This window comes from Perca fluviatilis, chromosome 23, assembly GCF_010015445.1.
Source record: "Perca fluviatilis chromosome 23, GENO_Pfluv_1.0, whole genome shotgun sequence".
Classification (NCBI taxonomy): Eukaryota; Metazoa; Chordata; class Actinopteri; order Perciformes; family Percidae; genus Perca; species Perca fluviatilis.
Window position 1 is genome coordinate 8802163 of NC_053134.1, and position 15754 is coordinate 8817916.

A 15754-nucleotide genomic window follows, 5' to 3' on the forward strand; every position below is an offset into this window, starting at 1 on the left:
TAATACATGCACTTTAATTATACGCGTTGACTGCATTTTACACGTATACACTTTTCTGCAGCACTGACTTTAATTACAGCGCCAAAACACAAGTTGAATCTAAGTTCAAACATATTTTTTTAAGATAGTGACTTAATTGATATTTAATTAATTTAAGAAAATCTCTGGAAAATAACACACAAAATAACATAAATAAATGTCTTGTTTGTCAGTTTAAAAAACACACTTGAGTTAAACGTTATTTTAAAAACATAATGAAATGTGTAATGTAATCATCAGAAATGGTCAAACGTAGCCACAAGACATAACCGGATGTTGTTGTTTTCCACAGACTGAAGACTTCAGAATAAAAGCTCAAATCAAACATTCCCGTTGGCTATAACGTCGTGACGTCAAGACACGACCACGCAGTCCGGAGTCACGTGAAACGTTTCACTGCAGGTTTATGCACCGCTTTCCTGTCATTTTGCAGTGAAAATACTTTGCATTAGTACTGAAACGGCTCTGTAATCTGCAGGAAGTTTAAAATCCCAACATGGACGAGGACGGGCTGCCGATTGTGGGTTCTGGTGTCGATCTTACCAAGGTTGGTAACTGTTATCTAGTTATATAACGTTATATTAGCTAGCTAGCGTAAACGTTAGCTAGCTAAAACAGGCCAAAACAGTGCTCAAAGACAGTTTTAATTCTGTATAACAAGTCACATGGTAACAGTGACGTTAGTTTACCAAATACTATTAAGCTGTAATCGAAAGAAGCCGACAGTTTCATTATCATTAGCAAACATCACTGTAATATCTGGAACTGCCTTTCACATCTAGCTAGCAATGTGACAGGCATCTATAGCTTGGAACAAATAGTAGTAGGGTGAAGGGAATGATCTGAGCTGATTTACACAAGTATTTAGCCATTGTAAAACTATGTACAAGGTGGCTCAGCTGTGGTTGTAATATTTTGCATTCAGCATGTATTCCATAGTTCCACTTCTACTATGTCTAATTTAAATGAATTCAATGGGTTGTAGTAAACTAGGAGGGTGGAGACATATTGCTGTATGTGTATTACTTCATTTCCTCAATACATCACATCCTGGGTTTTCCTTCCTAAAATCGCTTTCTCTGTCTGGGTTTCCTTCAGGTCCCTGCTATTCAACAGAGAAGAGTTGTTGCCTATCTCAATCAGTTTGTTGTGCACACGGTCCGGTTCCTTAACCGTTTCTCCACAGTTTGTGAAGAGGTTTGTACATCTTCTTGTACTCTTATAATTTGATCTTTGAACTTGATTCTGTTGTCCTGATTAGTCCACGCGACACACACACACACACACACACACACACACACACACACACACACACACACACACACACACACACACACACGACCTCTGTAACACTTTAGATGATCTCCTGACCTGTCAAACTTCTTTCCTACAGAAACTTGCAAACATATCTCTTCGCATACAGCAGATTGAAACGACCCTGTGCATTCTGGAAGCCAAGGTGAGTTCTTGAGCCTCTCCAGTCTGTAGTTTATTACGCTCTATATACATGCCATCAGTGGTGGAGTGTAACTAAGTACATTTACTCAAGTAGTGTACTTTAGTACAAATTTGAGGTACTTGTACTTTACTTGAGTCTTTTCTTTTCATGCCACTTTCTACTTCTACTCCACTACATTTCAGAGGGAAAACTTGTACTAAACTCAGCAAAAAAAAGAAACGTCTTCTCACTTTCAACTGCTTTGATTTTCAGCCAACGCTTAACATGCGTAAAACTTTGTATGAACATAAAAAAAAAATTCAACTACTAAGAAATAAACTGAACGTTTCACAGACATGTGACTAACTGAAATGGAAAAATGGATCCCTGAACAAAGGAAGGTCAAAATCAAAAGTTACAGGGAGGAAATCCTCCTCCCTCATGTGGTACCCTTCCTGCAGGCTCATCCTGACGTGACCCTCCAGCATGATAATGCCACCAGTCATACCGCTCGTTCTGTGAGACAGGAATGTTAGTGTTCTGTCATGGCCAGCGAAGAGCTGTTTGATCAGAGGGTAAGGGCGAGAACCATGCCACCCAGAAATGTCCAGGAACTTGCAGGTGCCTTGGTGGAAGAGTGGGGTAACCTCTCACAACAAGAACTGGCAAACCTGGTGCAGTCCATGAGGACGAGATGCACTGCAGTACTTAATGCAGCTGGTGGCCACACCAGATACTGACTGTGACTTTTGATTTTGACCATCCTTTGTTCAGGGACACATTTTTCCATTTCTGTTAGTCACGTCTTAGTAGTTGAATTTTTTTTATGTTCATACAAAGTTTTACGCATGTTAAGTTGGCTGAAAATCAAAGCAGTTGAAAGTGAGAGGACGTTTCTTTTTTTGTTAAGTGTAGTTACTTTACAAATTTAAGATTTTTGGCACTGATCATATATCAAATTTTATGATCTGAGCAGCTGTCCTCCATTCCTGGGCTGGAGGACGTCACAATAGATGGACTCAGTCAGCGGCAACCTGCTCAGGCCAATGGACCCACTACTGCCAGTCAGAACCAAACAGATGGTCCACCAGCAGGGAGCCTGCCTCCCCCACAGGTCAGTACACAGACATGACACAAACAAATATATGGTATTTTTTCAGCCACACTGCAGCACAGAACAGCCAAAAGCCGAGATGATTTTCTTGGACATTATTCGTTGTATGTAAGGGAACAGTTTGAAATTGAGACGTTATGAAATATACTTATACACTTTCTTGCCTAATGAGAAGATCGATACCACCCTTGTGTCTGTGTCTTAATTCTAAAGCTAAAGACAGGAAATGGTAGGCTTAGCCTTGCATTAAGACCTGGGCCACCTCAGCCAGTTTTTAAAGTGAAATGGGTGCATTGAACACCCTGTTGTGTGCGCAAGCACTCTGCCTTATTTTAAATTATTTCTTAGATCATTTTTTGGCCATTTTCAGCGTTTATTTTGATAGGACAGCAGAAGACATGAAAGTGGAGAGAGAGGGAGGATGACATGCAGCAAAAGGCCGCAGATCTGAGTCGAACCTGGGCCTGCTGCGTCGAGTAAACCTCCATATATAGGCGCCCGGTCTACCAACTGAGCTATGTGGGCGCCCACTCTGCCTTTTTATTACCACGGGTTTATAGACACGTCTCTGCTGGTTGGGTATCACCTGTGACACAGCCAATAAACAAGAGACACACCCACCAATCAAGAGAAAACATGATCTCAAAGCAGTTGCACACTGTTTTCACACTGTCGTTCAGCCAGGAAACCGTAGCAAAACGGTGCACACCGTTTTGAGATTGAACGTGCCCCTGGAAACAAGGGGAAATGGCAAGTCTAGCTCGGTCCAACGGTAACCAAATCCACCTACCAACACCTCTAAAGCTCACTAATTACCCCATTATATCTGGTTTGCTTTAGTACTTGACTTTACTGAGTCTGATGGAAGTTACCACGCCCAGACACATGTAGCCCCATCACATAACTACCTGTAAAACTACAACTTTATACTTCTGTTTATGCACATATAAACAAACCAGATACAGTGTGCTAATAACTGAGCTTTAGAGGTGCTGGTAAGTGAGTTGTTTTGGAATGAGTGAGTCAGGCTAGTTGGTTACATTCTTTATGATAAGATAACCAGCTGCAGGATGTGGCTTCATATTTAGCATACAGACACTAACTCTCTGCAAGTAAGCACATTTCCCAAAATGTCGCACTATTACTCCTACTATTCCATAAACATTACACAAGCAACACAAGCCACAAACTCTGCAAGTCTAAAACCTACCAAAGAGTACCACCTACTAAATATTCAAAATAAGGTGCCACATTTGATACCCTGTGCCGCCTAAACCACTTGCTACTTCATGCTGTTTTTTTGTAATTTTTGTATTTCAATGTTACAGCCCGCTCAGACTACACCAGAGGCTGCAATGCCACCAAAAGCAGAAGCAGCTGCAGAGAATGTCATGACAGTGGCCAAGGACCCACGTTATGCCCGATACCTGAAAATGGTTCAAGTGGTAAATCATCACTAACACCTGCTCTTGGACTACAGAGATTTAAAAAAAAAAAAAAAAGCAACAACATAATCTGTATTTTCTGTATCTCAATGCATGTTTTATCTGTCACAGGGAGTTCCAGTTATGGCTATAAAGAATAAAATGGTCCTGGAGGGTTTGGATCCTAACTTGCTTGAGTGAGTGTTTTACCGTTACTGGTATGGTGATCATACATTTAATCTTTCTTTTTTATGAAACTGACCAATGACGTTTCCTTCACTGCTGATGACAGCACACCAGACGCCCCCGTGCCTGATAGAGGAGCGAGGAGCGCTGAGGATCAAGACGCTGATGTCACCAGCTCTGACAGCGAATCATCTTTCAGTGACTGACATCCGTCCCCATCACCCACAGAGGTTCCTGTAAAGGCCGTCCATCGCTACTCTGAGCTTCTGTAGGCCTGTTACTGAGAAGGCGATGTAGGTTGCAGTGTGTGCCTGTAAGTGAGTGCCAGCGAGAAGGTGCAAATGTAAGTGCCTGAAACAGGAAACTCCAAGCAGAGTGATTGTAATTTCAGTGGTAAAAGCGTTGAAATAGTTTTGCTTACAATCGGTCAGTGACCTCCTCTGTTTTGATACATTTAGCATTTTTGACTAATTCAAAAAGAGGGAATAATTATCCCTGTTGATTATGTTAGTCATCAGAACATGGCAGTAGCAAGTTTTTTTTTTTGTTTTCTTTTTTTTACAAAAAAGTGTAGAACTTATTGCTCTTCTCTTTGGTTATCACACTACTATCTCAGTCTAATGCCTTTTAAGAGATGCACTCGTCAGTTGAAAGTTATTCAAAAATGTATGTGGGATACTTTGACTGTTTAACATATACAGTACATTGTAATTCTGTGTGTTAAGACCAGGGAGAAAAATATCACAACAGTCTTTCAGTGACGATCTATTGTATATCATAATACCAGTTAAATAGGAAGGAAAATCACGTGTCTTTTAGCATGATATTTTTCATCCTAAAAAAATCCATCATTCTGATAAAATTGTTCCAGGAATATTTTTGACTTGTTGACCTTTCACAGAATGCCTAATACCACTAGTTCAGAGCAGCAAGAGTTCTAAATTGGTGTCTTATCACAGAATTAGGGTTGGGTATCGTTTGGATTTTTACGATTCCGATGCCGAACTGTTACTATTAAAACGATTCCGATTCCTAAACCGATTCTTGAAAAATTGACATCAAAGAAAGGCTCTTTTCTAGATGTGGTAGCCGTAATATGCTTTCACGTCCGTTTTGGTGAGCCCAGAGGTAAAATATGGCATTTTGAAAGTAGCCTACATTTATGGTAGCTAGCCAACGGTAGTCTACAGAGAAAGTGTGATATTTTTACGTCCGTTTCAGAGCGACGGGGAAAATATTTCAGTCGACACATTAAGTGGAACCGAAATGAGGAACCGAAATTTGCGTTCTAATCCGGTCCGATTCCTACCGGTTGCGTAGGAACCGGGTTTCGGGACCCAACCCTACATAGAATATTGTAAACAAGTTGCAGGTAAGGAGCGTCAAGCTGTTCCATTGTTTAACGTTTGTCAACCACAACAGGGAAAGTGGATATTGTCTTTTCACAGTGATCACCAATAGTTACAGGTGGCCATGTTTGAGGAACAAAAACCACAATACATTCGGTGTTGCGGTTTTGGACACTTTATTGTATCATCAATGTACGCACAATAACGTTGAAGCAAAAACATGTTCTAACTCCGATTCTCAACTGGGCGCGTCTGTGCTGCGCTGCGGTTTTGTTCCGTCCTCCGCCACGCGCCATATCCACGCCGGGAGCGTCTCAGAAGCCGAGTGTCTTGCTGCCCAACTCGCCGATTTGATTGTCTCTACAAGTCCTTTACAGAACAATCGTGTGTTTATTAAGCTAGTATCTACCTTCCACTCCAAGTACTCCTGCAGTTAAAGTGCTCATATTATGTTCATAATTGTATTTAGAGGTTATATCAGAATAGGTTTACATGGTTTAATTTTCAAAAAACACCATATATTTGTTGTACTGCACATTGCTGCAGCTCCTCTTCTCACCCTGTGTGTTGAGCTCTCTGTTTTAGCTACAAAGTGAGGCATTGCACTTCTGTTCCATCTTTGTTGGGAGTCACACATGCGCAGTACCTAGGTAAAGACTACTAGCCAGTCAGTTGCAGAGTATGAGGGAGTGCCACACTAGCAGTTAGGCGAGCATTATAACGTGTGTTACAATAGAGCTGTTTGGAGCAGTTTGTGAACAGTGTTTCCTGTTAGAGGTAGTAAGTCCCTTTGGGGTGGACACAAAAAAGATATATAACACAATAAAGGAAAGGGGAAAAACATAATATGAGCACTTTAAACTCATGCCTTCTCTTTTCTGGTGTTATCCTTAAAAAAAAAAAAAAAGATCTGTGAGACATAGACGATATTGGGGGGTGTCTTTTGGTACAATGACTGGAGAGTCTCGCAGTTCCACTTCCTGCCCAGCTGTCCGAACGGCTCGCGGCTCGCGTGAGAATAGACCTGCCACGTATCTTTAGCGGAGCGGAGACCCGCTTCACGCACACTTCAGGGACGCGTCGTGGCGTGGCTGGTGGGATATCAAGCATTGACTTGAATGGCAGCGATGGCTCGCGGGGGCTGCGGCGCCTCCGGAACGCAGCACAGACGCGCCCGGTGGAAAATAGGGGTTAGATGTTTTTGCAAACTTATTATGAATCAAAAAATGAAATCTGAATAATTCCCTTGTCTTATACAGAAGGAAAAAACCTCCATTATATGTCACGAATGAAAGCTAATAAATGGTGAATAGTAATGTATTGTCTGGTTGTTTTGCCAGGAATATCAGTGTATTACACACTAACCTCAGCTGGAATGAAGAATAACAAACTTGCACTAAGAGGTAAACTGGTAAACACCACTTGTCAGAACATGTAAACTGCAGGGGGTTTTGTGTTGCTATGTCGGTTGTATCATCTTATCGGTACATTGATCAGGACTTGTGACTACATGCCCACAAATGTAAAATAATAATAAATGTAAAAAAAGAAGTATTCATAAGATTTCTATGACCAAATATTACACTATAATGACTGTGAAAAATCTGTGGAGAAGTCTGGAAAGCACTTTGTGTACAAAAGCAAGACGTTTTGGATCTGTAATAAACTCAAACAGTTTGCTTCAGTAAAAAAGTGTATCTTTATTTTTCAGCTCAGCAGTCAAGCAAAACAATACCAATACATAGTAATTGAATAAAACAAAAATATCCCTTATAAATACAGTATCTGTAGTGGAGGAGTTAATAACCGGTGTTCATGTGATCACCATTACAGCACAGGACTTTCTCTTTGGAATACTGTATGTCAGTCCCATCTACTAATCACCACTTATAGACAAAGATCTGTAAAGGAATGCTCCAATGGTACTGGCTAGTGAAATCTATCAGCTGATATTAAAATGTGATCTTTAAGTTGGCAAATAGCAAGAGCCAACACTATGACACAACCATTTTCTCGTCCTACTTGTCACAAGCCTTCTCAGCATGTGAGAGGAGCCCATTAAAGGTAGTTCTAAACATCTCAAGCAGCCTGGCCGTATGTCAAGAGTATTTATTTACTTTGCCATGTGTCAAGTCCATTTTATAAATGAATCACAAAACCACAAATGTTTCTCAGAGGGCGTAACAGCCTCTACTCTTGTGCCCTTGGTTTTTTTACTCATTGATGTCACTTGTCTCAATAAAAAAAACGAGAAGGGCACTTCCTTCCTTCCGTTCTTCCTTTGCCCATGCTACAACCTTCCACTTCCAAGTTTCATAAAAATCAGGACAGTATTTTTTTTTTATATGTGAAATACTGGAAACCTTTGCATCTTCAGGCCGCTGAAAATTCTACAAATTAAACCATTTAAGAAGGAAAAGTCACTATGGTTGCACCGCTTCAAACTGTTTGCTGCTCTGAGGCAGAGAGAAAAAGGCTTTATTTTTCTGACTGAAAGCACAGTGAAAACTTGTCTTTAATTTTAATAAGCTTCAATTCCTTGTTTACTGTATTGCAGCAATTTAGTTTGGCAGTTTATGGCAGACTAATAAATTAAGTTACCTAATTCCCATCGCATTATCTGTCTACAGGCTGTAGACCAATGCGAGACCTCATCCAAAGCTGCACTGTAGACCCATGTAGCATTATCAGCTGAAACCATTTAGTACATGAGTGCCATACAGTAAGTAGAACCAAAACTTTGAATCAGAGCATCAATAGAAAGAGTTGTTTCTACCTCATTTGTAGAGAAAACTGCTAAAACATGGAATACAACTTTGGTTAAGGAACTGGCAGCATTTGAATAATAATCCCTTAAAGTTCATATTTCAGGTTTCTGTTTACTTACATACAGCATCACTGTTAGTCTACTCCTTTAACATCAGCCACCATGTGGCCGCACACTAATGTGTTAGTTAGATTGGTATTCTCATTTAACCACGTGTAGCTATCATGCGTTCACTGTGTGATGAACTTCTCTTATTACTGGTCACAGGTCTGACGGGGCGTGTCATGCTGGTGTGGAAATAGTCAAGAGCAAAGTGCAAAGTGTGAACACCGGATGCAGAGAGTACACTTATAAAAATGATTTGAGTTTGCATAAAAAGTATAAAGATACAGTCTGTGATCAGCTTTTTCTTGTATAACTGTACAACAGACAGCCAGTTATTTAAGATGTATACATTTTACAGTAATCTACCAATACATTCAGTCAAGTGATACAAAACACAAAATCTTATAAAAAAAGCTTTGCAGTGCAAATTGCAAGTGTACAAAATATGTGCATAAAAGCTCCACAAAAACAAATGCAGCACATTTTTAAAATACTTATATTCATACAAGGTTTCGCTGGAAGTTGCAGACCCATCAAGGCTACTCTTCATATTCGGTTTTCACCCGTAAGGTGAACAGCTGTAGGAAATAAAAAGAGAGAGAGAGAAATAACCTCTTTTCAGCAGGAAACAAAAAAAAGGAGTTTTATGTTTGACGGTGTGATGATACTCACTTTGAAATCTTCGATGTAAGTGAGGAAGAAGCAGATGAAGCTGAAGGCAACGATCCACTCGCATACGGCGCTGGCTAGATAGAAGGGATAGTCCTGAAAGAGGGACACAGACGATCAGTACACATTTATCATGTTAGCGTTGATGTCAAATGACGCTACAATTACAAAAGACAAATCGTTAATCAATTATCAAAATAGTGACAAACGACAGCCCACCTCGTCTCTTGTGTTTCTGTGCAATGTGGCTTGTTTCACAAAATTCGCACAGATGACAGCTGAATTATCCATGAAGGAAAATGGCATTTATCAATGGCTGTCACTTGTGCATGTAACCGTTAATGACTCAGAGGACGAGAATAATGAGAATAATGTTGCAATCATAATGCGAAGTTCCTGGTTAAATGCATGTCATGCTGGTAAACAGCAGGAAACCAAACATATAGACTTTTGTTTCTGTATTTTAACAGGTTAGACTTCTGTGAAAGGATACTGGGGAAAAATGCCAAAAAAGCCAGGGTGGCGATAGCCATACGTGCTCGACACACGCCCAAGGAGGACCCAAATGGATAGACATGATATGATATAACGGACTGGAGGATTATGTATAAGACACCAGAGACAAAGAACAGCAGAGCTCCTATATCATGAACTATTGTCACTGTTGTTTCCTGCAATCAGAAAGTAGAAACATATTCCATTAAACATGACACATAAACATTGTTTTTTCATGTGATCAAAATGTGCAGAACGTGTAAAAGACATACCTGGAACGTTGCAACAACACACATGCCCAAACAGGAGAACATGCCAACCACAAGAGCAGTTTTATTAAGATGTGGGCTCACCACCCGTGTGTCCGCACTCAGCTTCTCCACCAACTTGTACCTGGCATATATGGTGGCTATTCCTGCGTAAAGGTGAAATTGTGCATTCACCACAAAGTCTTGTGAGCTTATGACTACTTTTAAGAAAAATCCTCTTGCATTACACCGACTACATTCTGCTTTCATTTTCGTGAAAAAAAGGGAAATGCAACTAACATCTTCTTAAATCTTGGTTCCTCCCTTTGGAAAGCCCAAAGTTGCCTAAAAGAGTCAGAGGTGACATTGCAGATGCCCACATGATGGGTGTCAAAATACCTGCGCATGCAGAGATGAATGTCATCAGGCCAAAGATGCAGCTCTCTGGGGGGGTTGCACCTGTGTCACTGAATGGGGAAAAGAGAGATCTGAAATTTTAGGCCCCACATTACAGACGTGTGTTGATGGTCAGTGGTAGAAAGAAGTAGACTTACTCAAGTTGGTACTTTACTCAAGTAAGGTACTTGTAGCCTACTATGTATTTCCATTCTCTGGTACTTTATACTTCACCTCCAGTAAATCTCAGAGACAAATATTGTATTTTTTATTCCACTTTAGTTGCTACCGTTTTTTTTTTCTTAAATTACTTTGTAGATTCAGATTAATAATAATAAAAAATTAAATCAACAAATAAATGATGATGTTGTATTATACAGTAGGTAAAGATAAAGTTGTATTGACCCTTTGGTGAAATTGACAAGCTCCCCTGGCAGTATAGTACAACATAAGATCCACCTTTACCAGATGTAATGTTACAAAGGGACATTTTGTAATCCACTAATGTAATATATTAGGGGTGGGAATCACCAGAGGCCTCATAATATGATATCATCACGATACTTATGTCTAGTTACGATATTATTGCCATTTTACATATACATATATATTACCTTTTTTTCCCACAACTTCAAATTTTGCCCAATTTCAAATGATTCCACCAAAAGGAACCTTTGTCAACATGTGTTTTATCTAAAAAGATACAATTCTCTGTTTGCTCATCTCACTTCAATTGTATTGCTGCAAAATGGGATTGTCAAGCAGACAAACTGACCAACACATAGATAGTCAACATAGACAATAGACAACACATAGTTTTTTTTTGTCTGTTTTGTCTGAAAATTTCTTATCTGTGGTAATGTTTTATGTTCTGTGTGGACCCCAGGAAGAGTAGCTGATGTTCTGCATCAGCTAATGGGGATCCTAATCAAATCAAATCAAATAATAATAGATTGATATTTCGCATCTGTGTATCAATACAGTATTGCCACGGAAAAGATTTCTTCCCACCCCTATGAGCCATTCTGCATAATGAGTATTTTGACTTATAGGCCTATTTTTTACTTTAAAGTATTTTACTTTTACTTGGGTAACATTTTAAATACGGGACTTTTAATTATAAACTCTTTTTTTACTTATAACTCAGTAGTTCTGCACTGTAGCGTAGTATTACTACTGTAAGAAAGATCAGAGTACTACTTCGTTTTCCATCACTGGTGATAGTAAAGCATATGTAGTTATAACTACCAGTGATTCGTTGGGACTAGGGTTGGATGTTTGTGACATGTTAAACTTTAGTGGTCTCTTCTTCAAATAAAAGTCTAACTAACAAGGGAGAAGTGAAAAGAAGAGGTCTCGAGCTGCACTAAACAACAGATGTGTATACGTGCAGCAGCTGAGTTTGGGTAGCAGCCAGGTTACGGAGGAAAACGAAACTAAACTCAGGTTCTCAGAAATGACTGGAAACAAAAGAAAATCGACATGCACTTTTTAGGCTACCTCATAATTTTAACTGAAGATTAATAATAACTGTAAAAAATATATATATATATATATGTAGCCCATGACTAAAACTTACCTTATATATGGAAATATGATGTCCACATCACGTCTGAAAAGCGCAATTATATAGGAAATAATGAAAGTGCTGGAGGACCAGATGACCAAAAACGCTGGTAGAAAGCACAGTCCTTGCCTGAACCAAAACATCTCCGAACGTTAGAACGGAGATAATAACGGCGGGACTTCCAGAAAGGACTTTCACACTGATCTCAAACTACAGTATAGTCAAATAGTGCCATGCAATATAGCATCCACGTTGAAATGCTGGTCCAGGATCAGCGTCTGCTGCTGACTGTGGTGTTGCTGAAGTCTGTCTGATGAAGTTACCGACAGTCACATAGTGTGTTAACAAGAACGAGCTTGGCCTTTATTGCCAATCACTCGATATACAGTATAGGCTACAGTAAACTCTTCCCCAAAATCGACTCCCCTTGTGCCGGTCTACGCAAATAAAACAACCGATGTGGTTATCTGGCCCTTCCTTCTTTCCTCCCTTCATCATCTTTTTTTTTTTTTTTCCGCTCCCATACAAAAGACTCGATTTCTGTTGTATTCCCACAAGTCACTGCCAGTATCACCAGCTATATTGAAATATTCGGTTCTTTCACTAACGTATGAGTAGCAATACTAATAATAATAAATAATACATTTTATATATATATAGCGCTTTTCGTGGTAGTCAAAGACACTTTACAGGAAAACCTAGCACATGTAGCACATTAAAAACAGAAAAGCAATAAAACCAACACATAAAACATATTACAAGCCATTAAAAACAATAAAACCAGTAGCTATCAGGTGAGAAATGTAAGATGTAAGATAGAAGTACCTGAAAGTTGTAAGTAAGTACAGTGCTTAAGCAATTGCCTTCCACTAGCAATACTGACCATAGAACTTTATTGTAATTTTTGTTTTCAGTCTTTTATTTACTTTTTACAATGTATACACTGATTTCTAGGTCAGTACCTGGATTGTTACATCTCTGGCAAGAGTGAAACGTCAGTACTAAGCCTATATTTCAATTTTATGATACTTCATACATCTACTGCACATTTCAGAGGGATATATTATACTTTTTACTCAACTACACTATTTTTTTTTTTTTTACAGCTGTAGTTAGTGCTCACTTTGCATCATACATAACACATTGTTAAAGATTAACACCCAGAATGTATTCCACCTGACCCACTACAAGAGGGAAACGCTACTTACATTGTATTAATACACAGCATTAACAATCCCAAAAAATAGAATAATATAATACTTACAGTGATCTTTTTACTGCATTCTACTGCTCTAAGTTCTTTTTAAACTTATACACAATGCTGCCAATACTTCTGTGCTTTTACATAAATAAGAATTTGAATGCATGACTTTTACTTTAAATTGAGTATTTTTCACTACATTTTGGTATTGGGACTTAGTGTATGATCCCCCACCACTGCTCTCTGGTGGTGAAGGAGCTTGTGGGGGTGGTTGGTTTGTCCCAGATGGAGAACATGTGGCCTCTGGCTGGGATCCTAAGGACGGGTTCGCCTGGGGTCACCATAGTAATGGTAGCTGAGGAACTTTCTTTGTGTTGTAATTCTAAACTCCGGTGGATTTCTGAGGACTATGGTTGACTGCTCCTCAGATTTCTGCAGGGTAAATCCAGACAGCTAGCCTGACTATCTGTCCAATCGGAGTTTTCTGTTGAACGACTAAAACAACCTAGCCTGGCTCCTCCCTCCTACGTACTTCCACTCAATTTTCATTTTCCTTCAGCACTCCGCCTGGGTTTGCAGTATATTCGCGGGTTTTCGCTGACCAAATCTTTACCGGTCCAATCAGAGAACAGAGGGAGTGGCTGAGAACGATGACGTTGAGGTTGTGCGCTAGTTTGAGTTGTAGTTCTGGAGAAAGATGGCGGCGAAGCCATTCGGTTCGCTGTGACAACGCGGCCGAATATCCAGACGTTAAAGCCAGAGCAAGACCAATCTTTGCTGAGTTTTGTTGGTGGCCATGATGTTGTGGCCCTCCTCCCGGCGGGGGGGTTCGGAAAAAGTCAGATTTTCCGTTCGTTGGTGAAGGAGTCGGCTAAGGCTAACGCTAGAGATGCTAAGCCGACGTCACGACCAAATGTTAGCGATTGGTTATGGCAGATCCAGAGTGGCTCTGGGCAGATCCAATAGTTTTAAACTTCAACAGAGTACCCGCCTTCAAAGGAAGTTAACACTTGTCAATGGAGAGCGGCCAGACTCTCTGTACAAATGAAATGTACCAGAGTCTGGTAGGACCAGGCTAAAAACAACCACCAAAACTTCCCGAAGTTCCTTCCCGAGGCTATTTTGCAGCAGCACCATGGTTCCGTCTGGCGCTTAGCACCGCCCAAGACGATTGTGACTGGTTTAAAGAAATGCCAATAAACGAGAGCATGTTTCTCTCCCATCCCGGATTGTTGTGTGGACTAGCCAGACCCTCCTCCGTAGCGCTGGGGAGGAAGGTCTGGCAATGCAAGACTTTATTTATTTATTTGGAAAGCTGTAGGAGGCCTACACAGCTGGCCCGGATATACGTTGTTTTTTTGTGCTAGTCCTTGTTTGCCGGAATCTCTACTATGGGAAGTGTTGAGTGCAATGTTACAATGGTCACATTCAGGGAAATACAAAATACATACATACATACATACACCAGGATTTTCGCTTTAAGGCTAAAAGTGTTGATCTGCTAGAGGGACAAAAATAAACTGTAGACCCCTACTACCAAACCCCCAAGAGCCAATAGTTCTTTTGAAATAACCAGTATGCCCATGCTGGAATACATGCCCCTGTGGGTCAGTTAATCCGTGCTAATTTCATTAAATTAATATAAAATATGCACCATGTAGGTGCATTATTAGCTGGAACAATAAATGTTTGAAAAATACAAATACAGTAAACACTTAATAAAGAGGCAAGAAACCGACATTTGCTCAAATTATTACAAAGTCATTGCCACATAGTAAATCTTTTGGGTCCTTGATACTTTAGATAAGTGGCTGTATGCTTTGAATGCTTGGGTAAATGGGGGGTAAAGTCAGATAAATTGGGGGTGAACCTGGAACATCTGGTGGAGGCTCACATCCAGACGTCTTTTGGCTCAAACCTCTGTAGAGCTTTTCTTATATTTTAAGCAAAGCGTAGAGACCCAGAATCCAAGTGGAGCCAATTCAGAGCTTTACTTGTTGATGTGGCTATTAAGGCTTGCCAGTCCCTGATTTGGCAGCAACCTTAAGAAATTGTTGAAAAGGCCTTTTTCGCTGGCTTGGTGGGACTCATCATGACTCAGCAGAAAAGAAAGGCTACTGCAGTCTGCCTGGTCTCAGAAGAGAAAACCATAGAGAAGCACTTTTTAAAAAGCATTTTTTAGGTCTTTATTCGATAGGACAGCTTAGACATGAAAGGAGAGAGAGAGAGAGGGGGAATGAAATGCAGCAAAGGGCCGCAGGTCGGAACCAAATTGAGATGTTGATTGTGGGATTTTAGAAGAGATTTTGAAGGGAACAGCATTCGACCTGAGAGGATAAACATATCTTTTGAAAGTGTCATGATGGCTTCTTTCTATTGACAATCTAAAAGTAAATGTTTAGGCTATAATTCTTTAACTTTGTAATGAGAAATTTTAAAGCTGCAGCTTGAAAGATAATGATAACAATAAAATATTTCAAAAATATAGTTTTTGGTTTTACTGCCCATAGCTTTACTGTTGAGTCACACACGCTCCTCTACCTCTTTTCAATGAAAAAGCTCTGATAAACCTACTGTACATTACCTGTCCAGTAACAAATAGCACACAGACTAATCCCTCCTGCTGGGGGATCATCCCTATGTTCCCAGGGTCCTATGCTCCCAGGGTTCTATGTTTCTAGAGTCCTATGTTCCCAGGGTTCTATGTTTCTAGAGTCCTATGTTCCCAGGGTTCTATGTTTCTAGAGTCCTATGCT

At 40.0% G+C, this 15754-nt stretch overlaps 2 protein-coding genes across 3 annotated transcripts; one reads left to right on the forward strand and one right to left on the reverse strand.

Moving 5' to 3' along the window:
• Positions 1–385: 385 nt before the first annotated feature.
• On the forward strand, positions 386–5008 carry washc3 (WASH complex subunit 3). Its single transcript, XM_039791532.1, has 7 exons — positions 386–586; positions 1138–1236; positions 1433–1498; positions 2454–2591; positions 3920–4036; positions 4148–4212; positions 4308–5008. The coding sequence occupies exons 1-7, from the start codon at positions 536–538 to the stop codon at positions 4405–4407; spliced, it is 636 nt and encodes a 211-aa protein (XP_039647466.1). The 5' UTR covers positions 386–535; the 3' UTR covers positions 4408–5008.
• A 2222-nt stretch (positions 5009–7230) lies between these two features.
• Positions 7231–12278, reverse strand: dram1 (DNA-damage regulated autophagy modulator 1). 2 transcript variants are annotated; one of them, XM_039791537.1, is made up of 8 exons: positions 11810–12278; positions 10234–10301; positions 9859–10001; positions 9585–9762; positions 9311–9369; positions 9095–9187; positions 8929–9000; positions 7231–8604 (listed from the first exon to the last, which is right to left on the reverse strand). In XM_039791537.1, exons 1-7 carry the CDS (start codon positions 11938–11940, stop codon positions 8962–8964), a joined length of 711 nt encoding a protein of 236 aa, XP_039647471.1. In that variant the 5' UTR covers positions 11941–12278; the 3' UTR covers positions 7231–8604; positions 8929–8961. The 2 variants fall into 2 exon arrangements, with proteins under 2 accessions (XP_039647471.1, XP_039647469.1); XM_039791535.1 differs by having other exon boundaries at positions 7231–9000; positions 11810–12277.
• Between the last annotated feature and the right edge of the window lie 3476 nt (positions 12279–15754).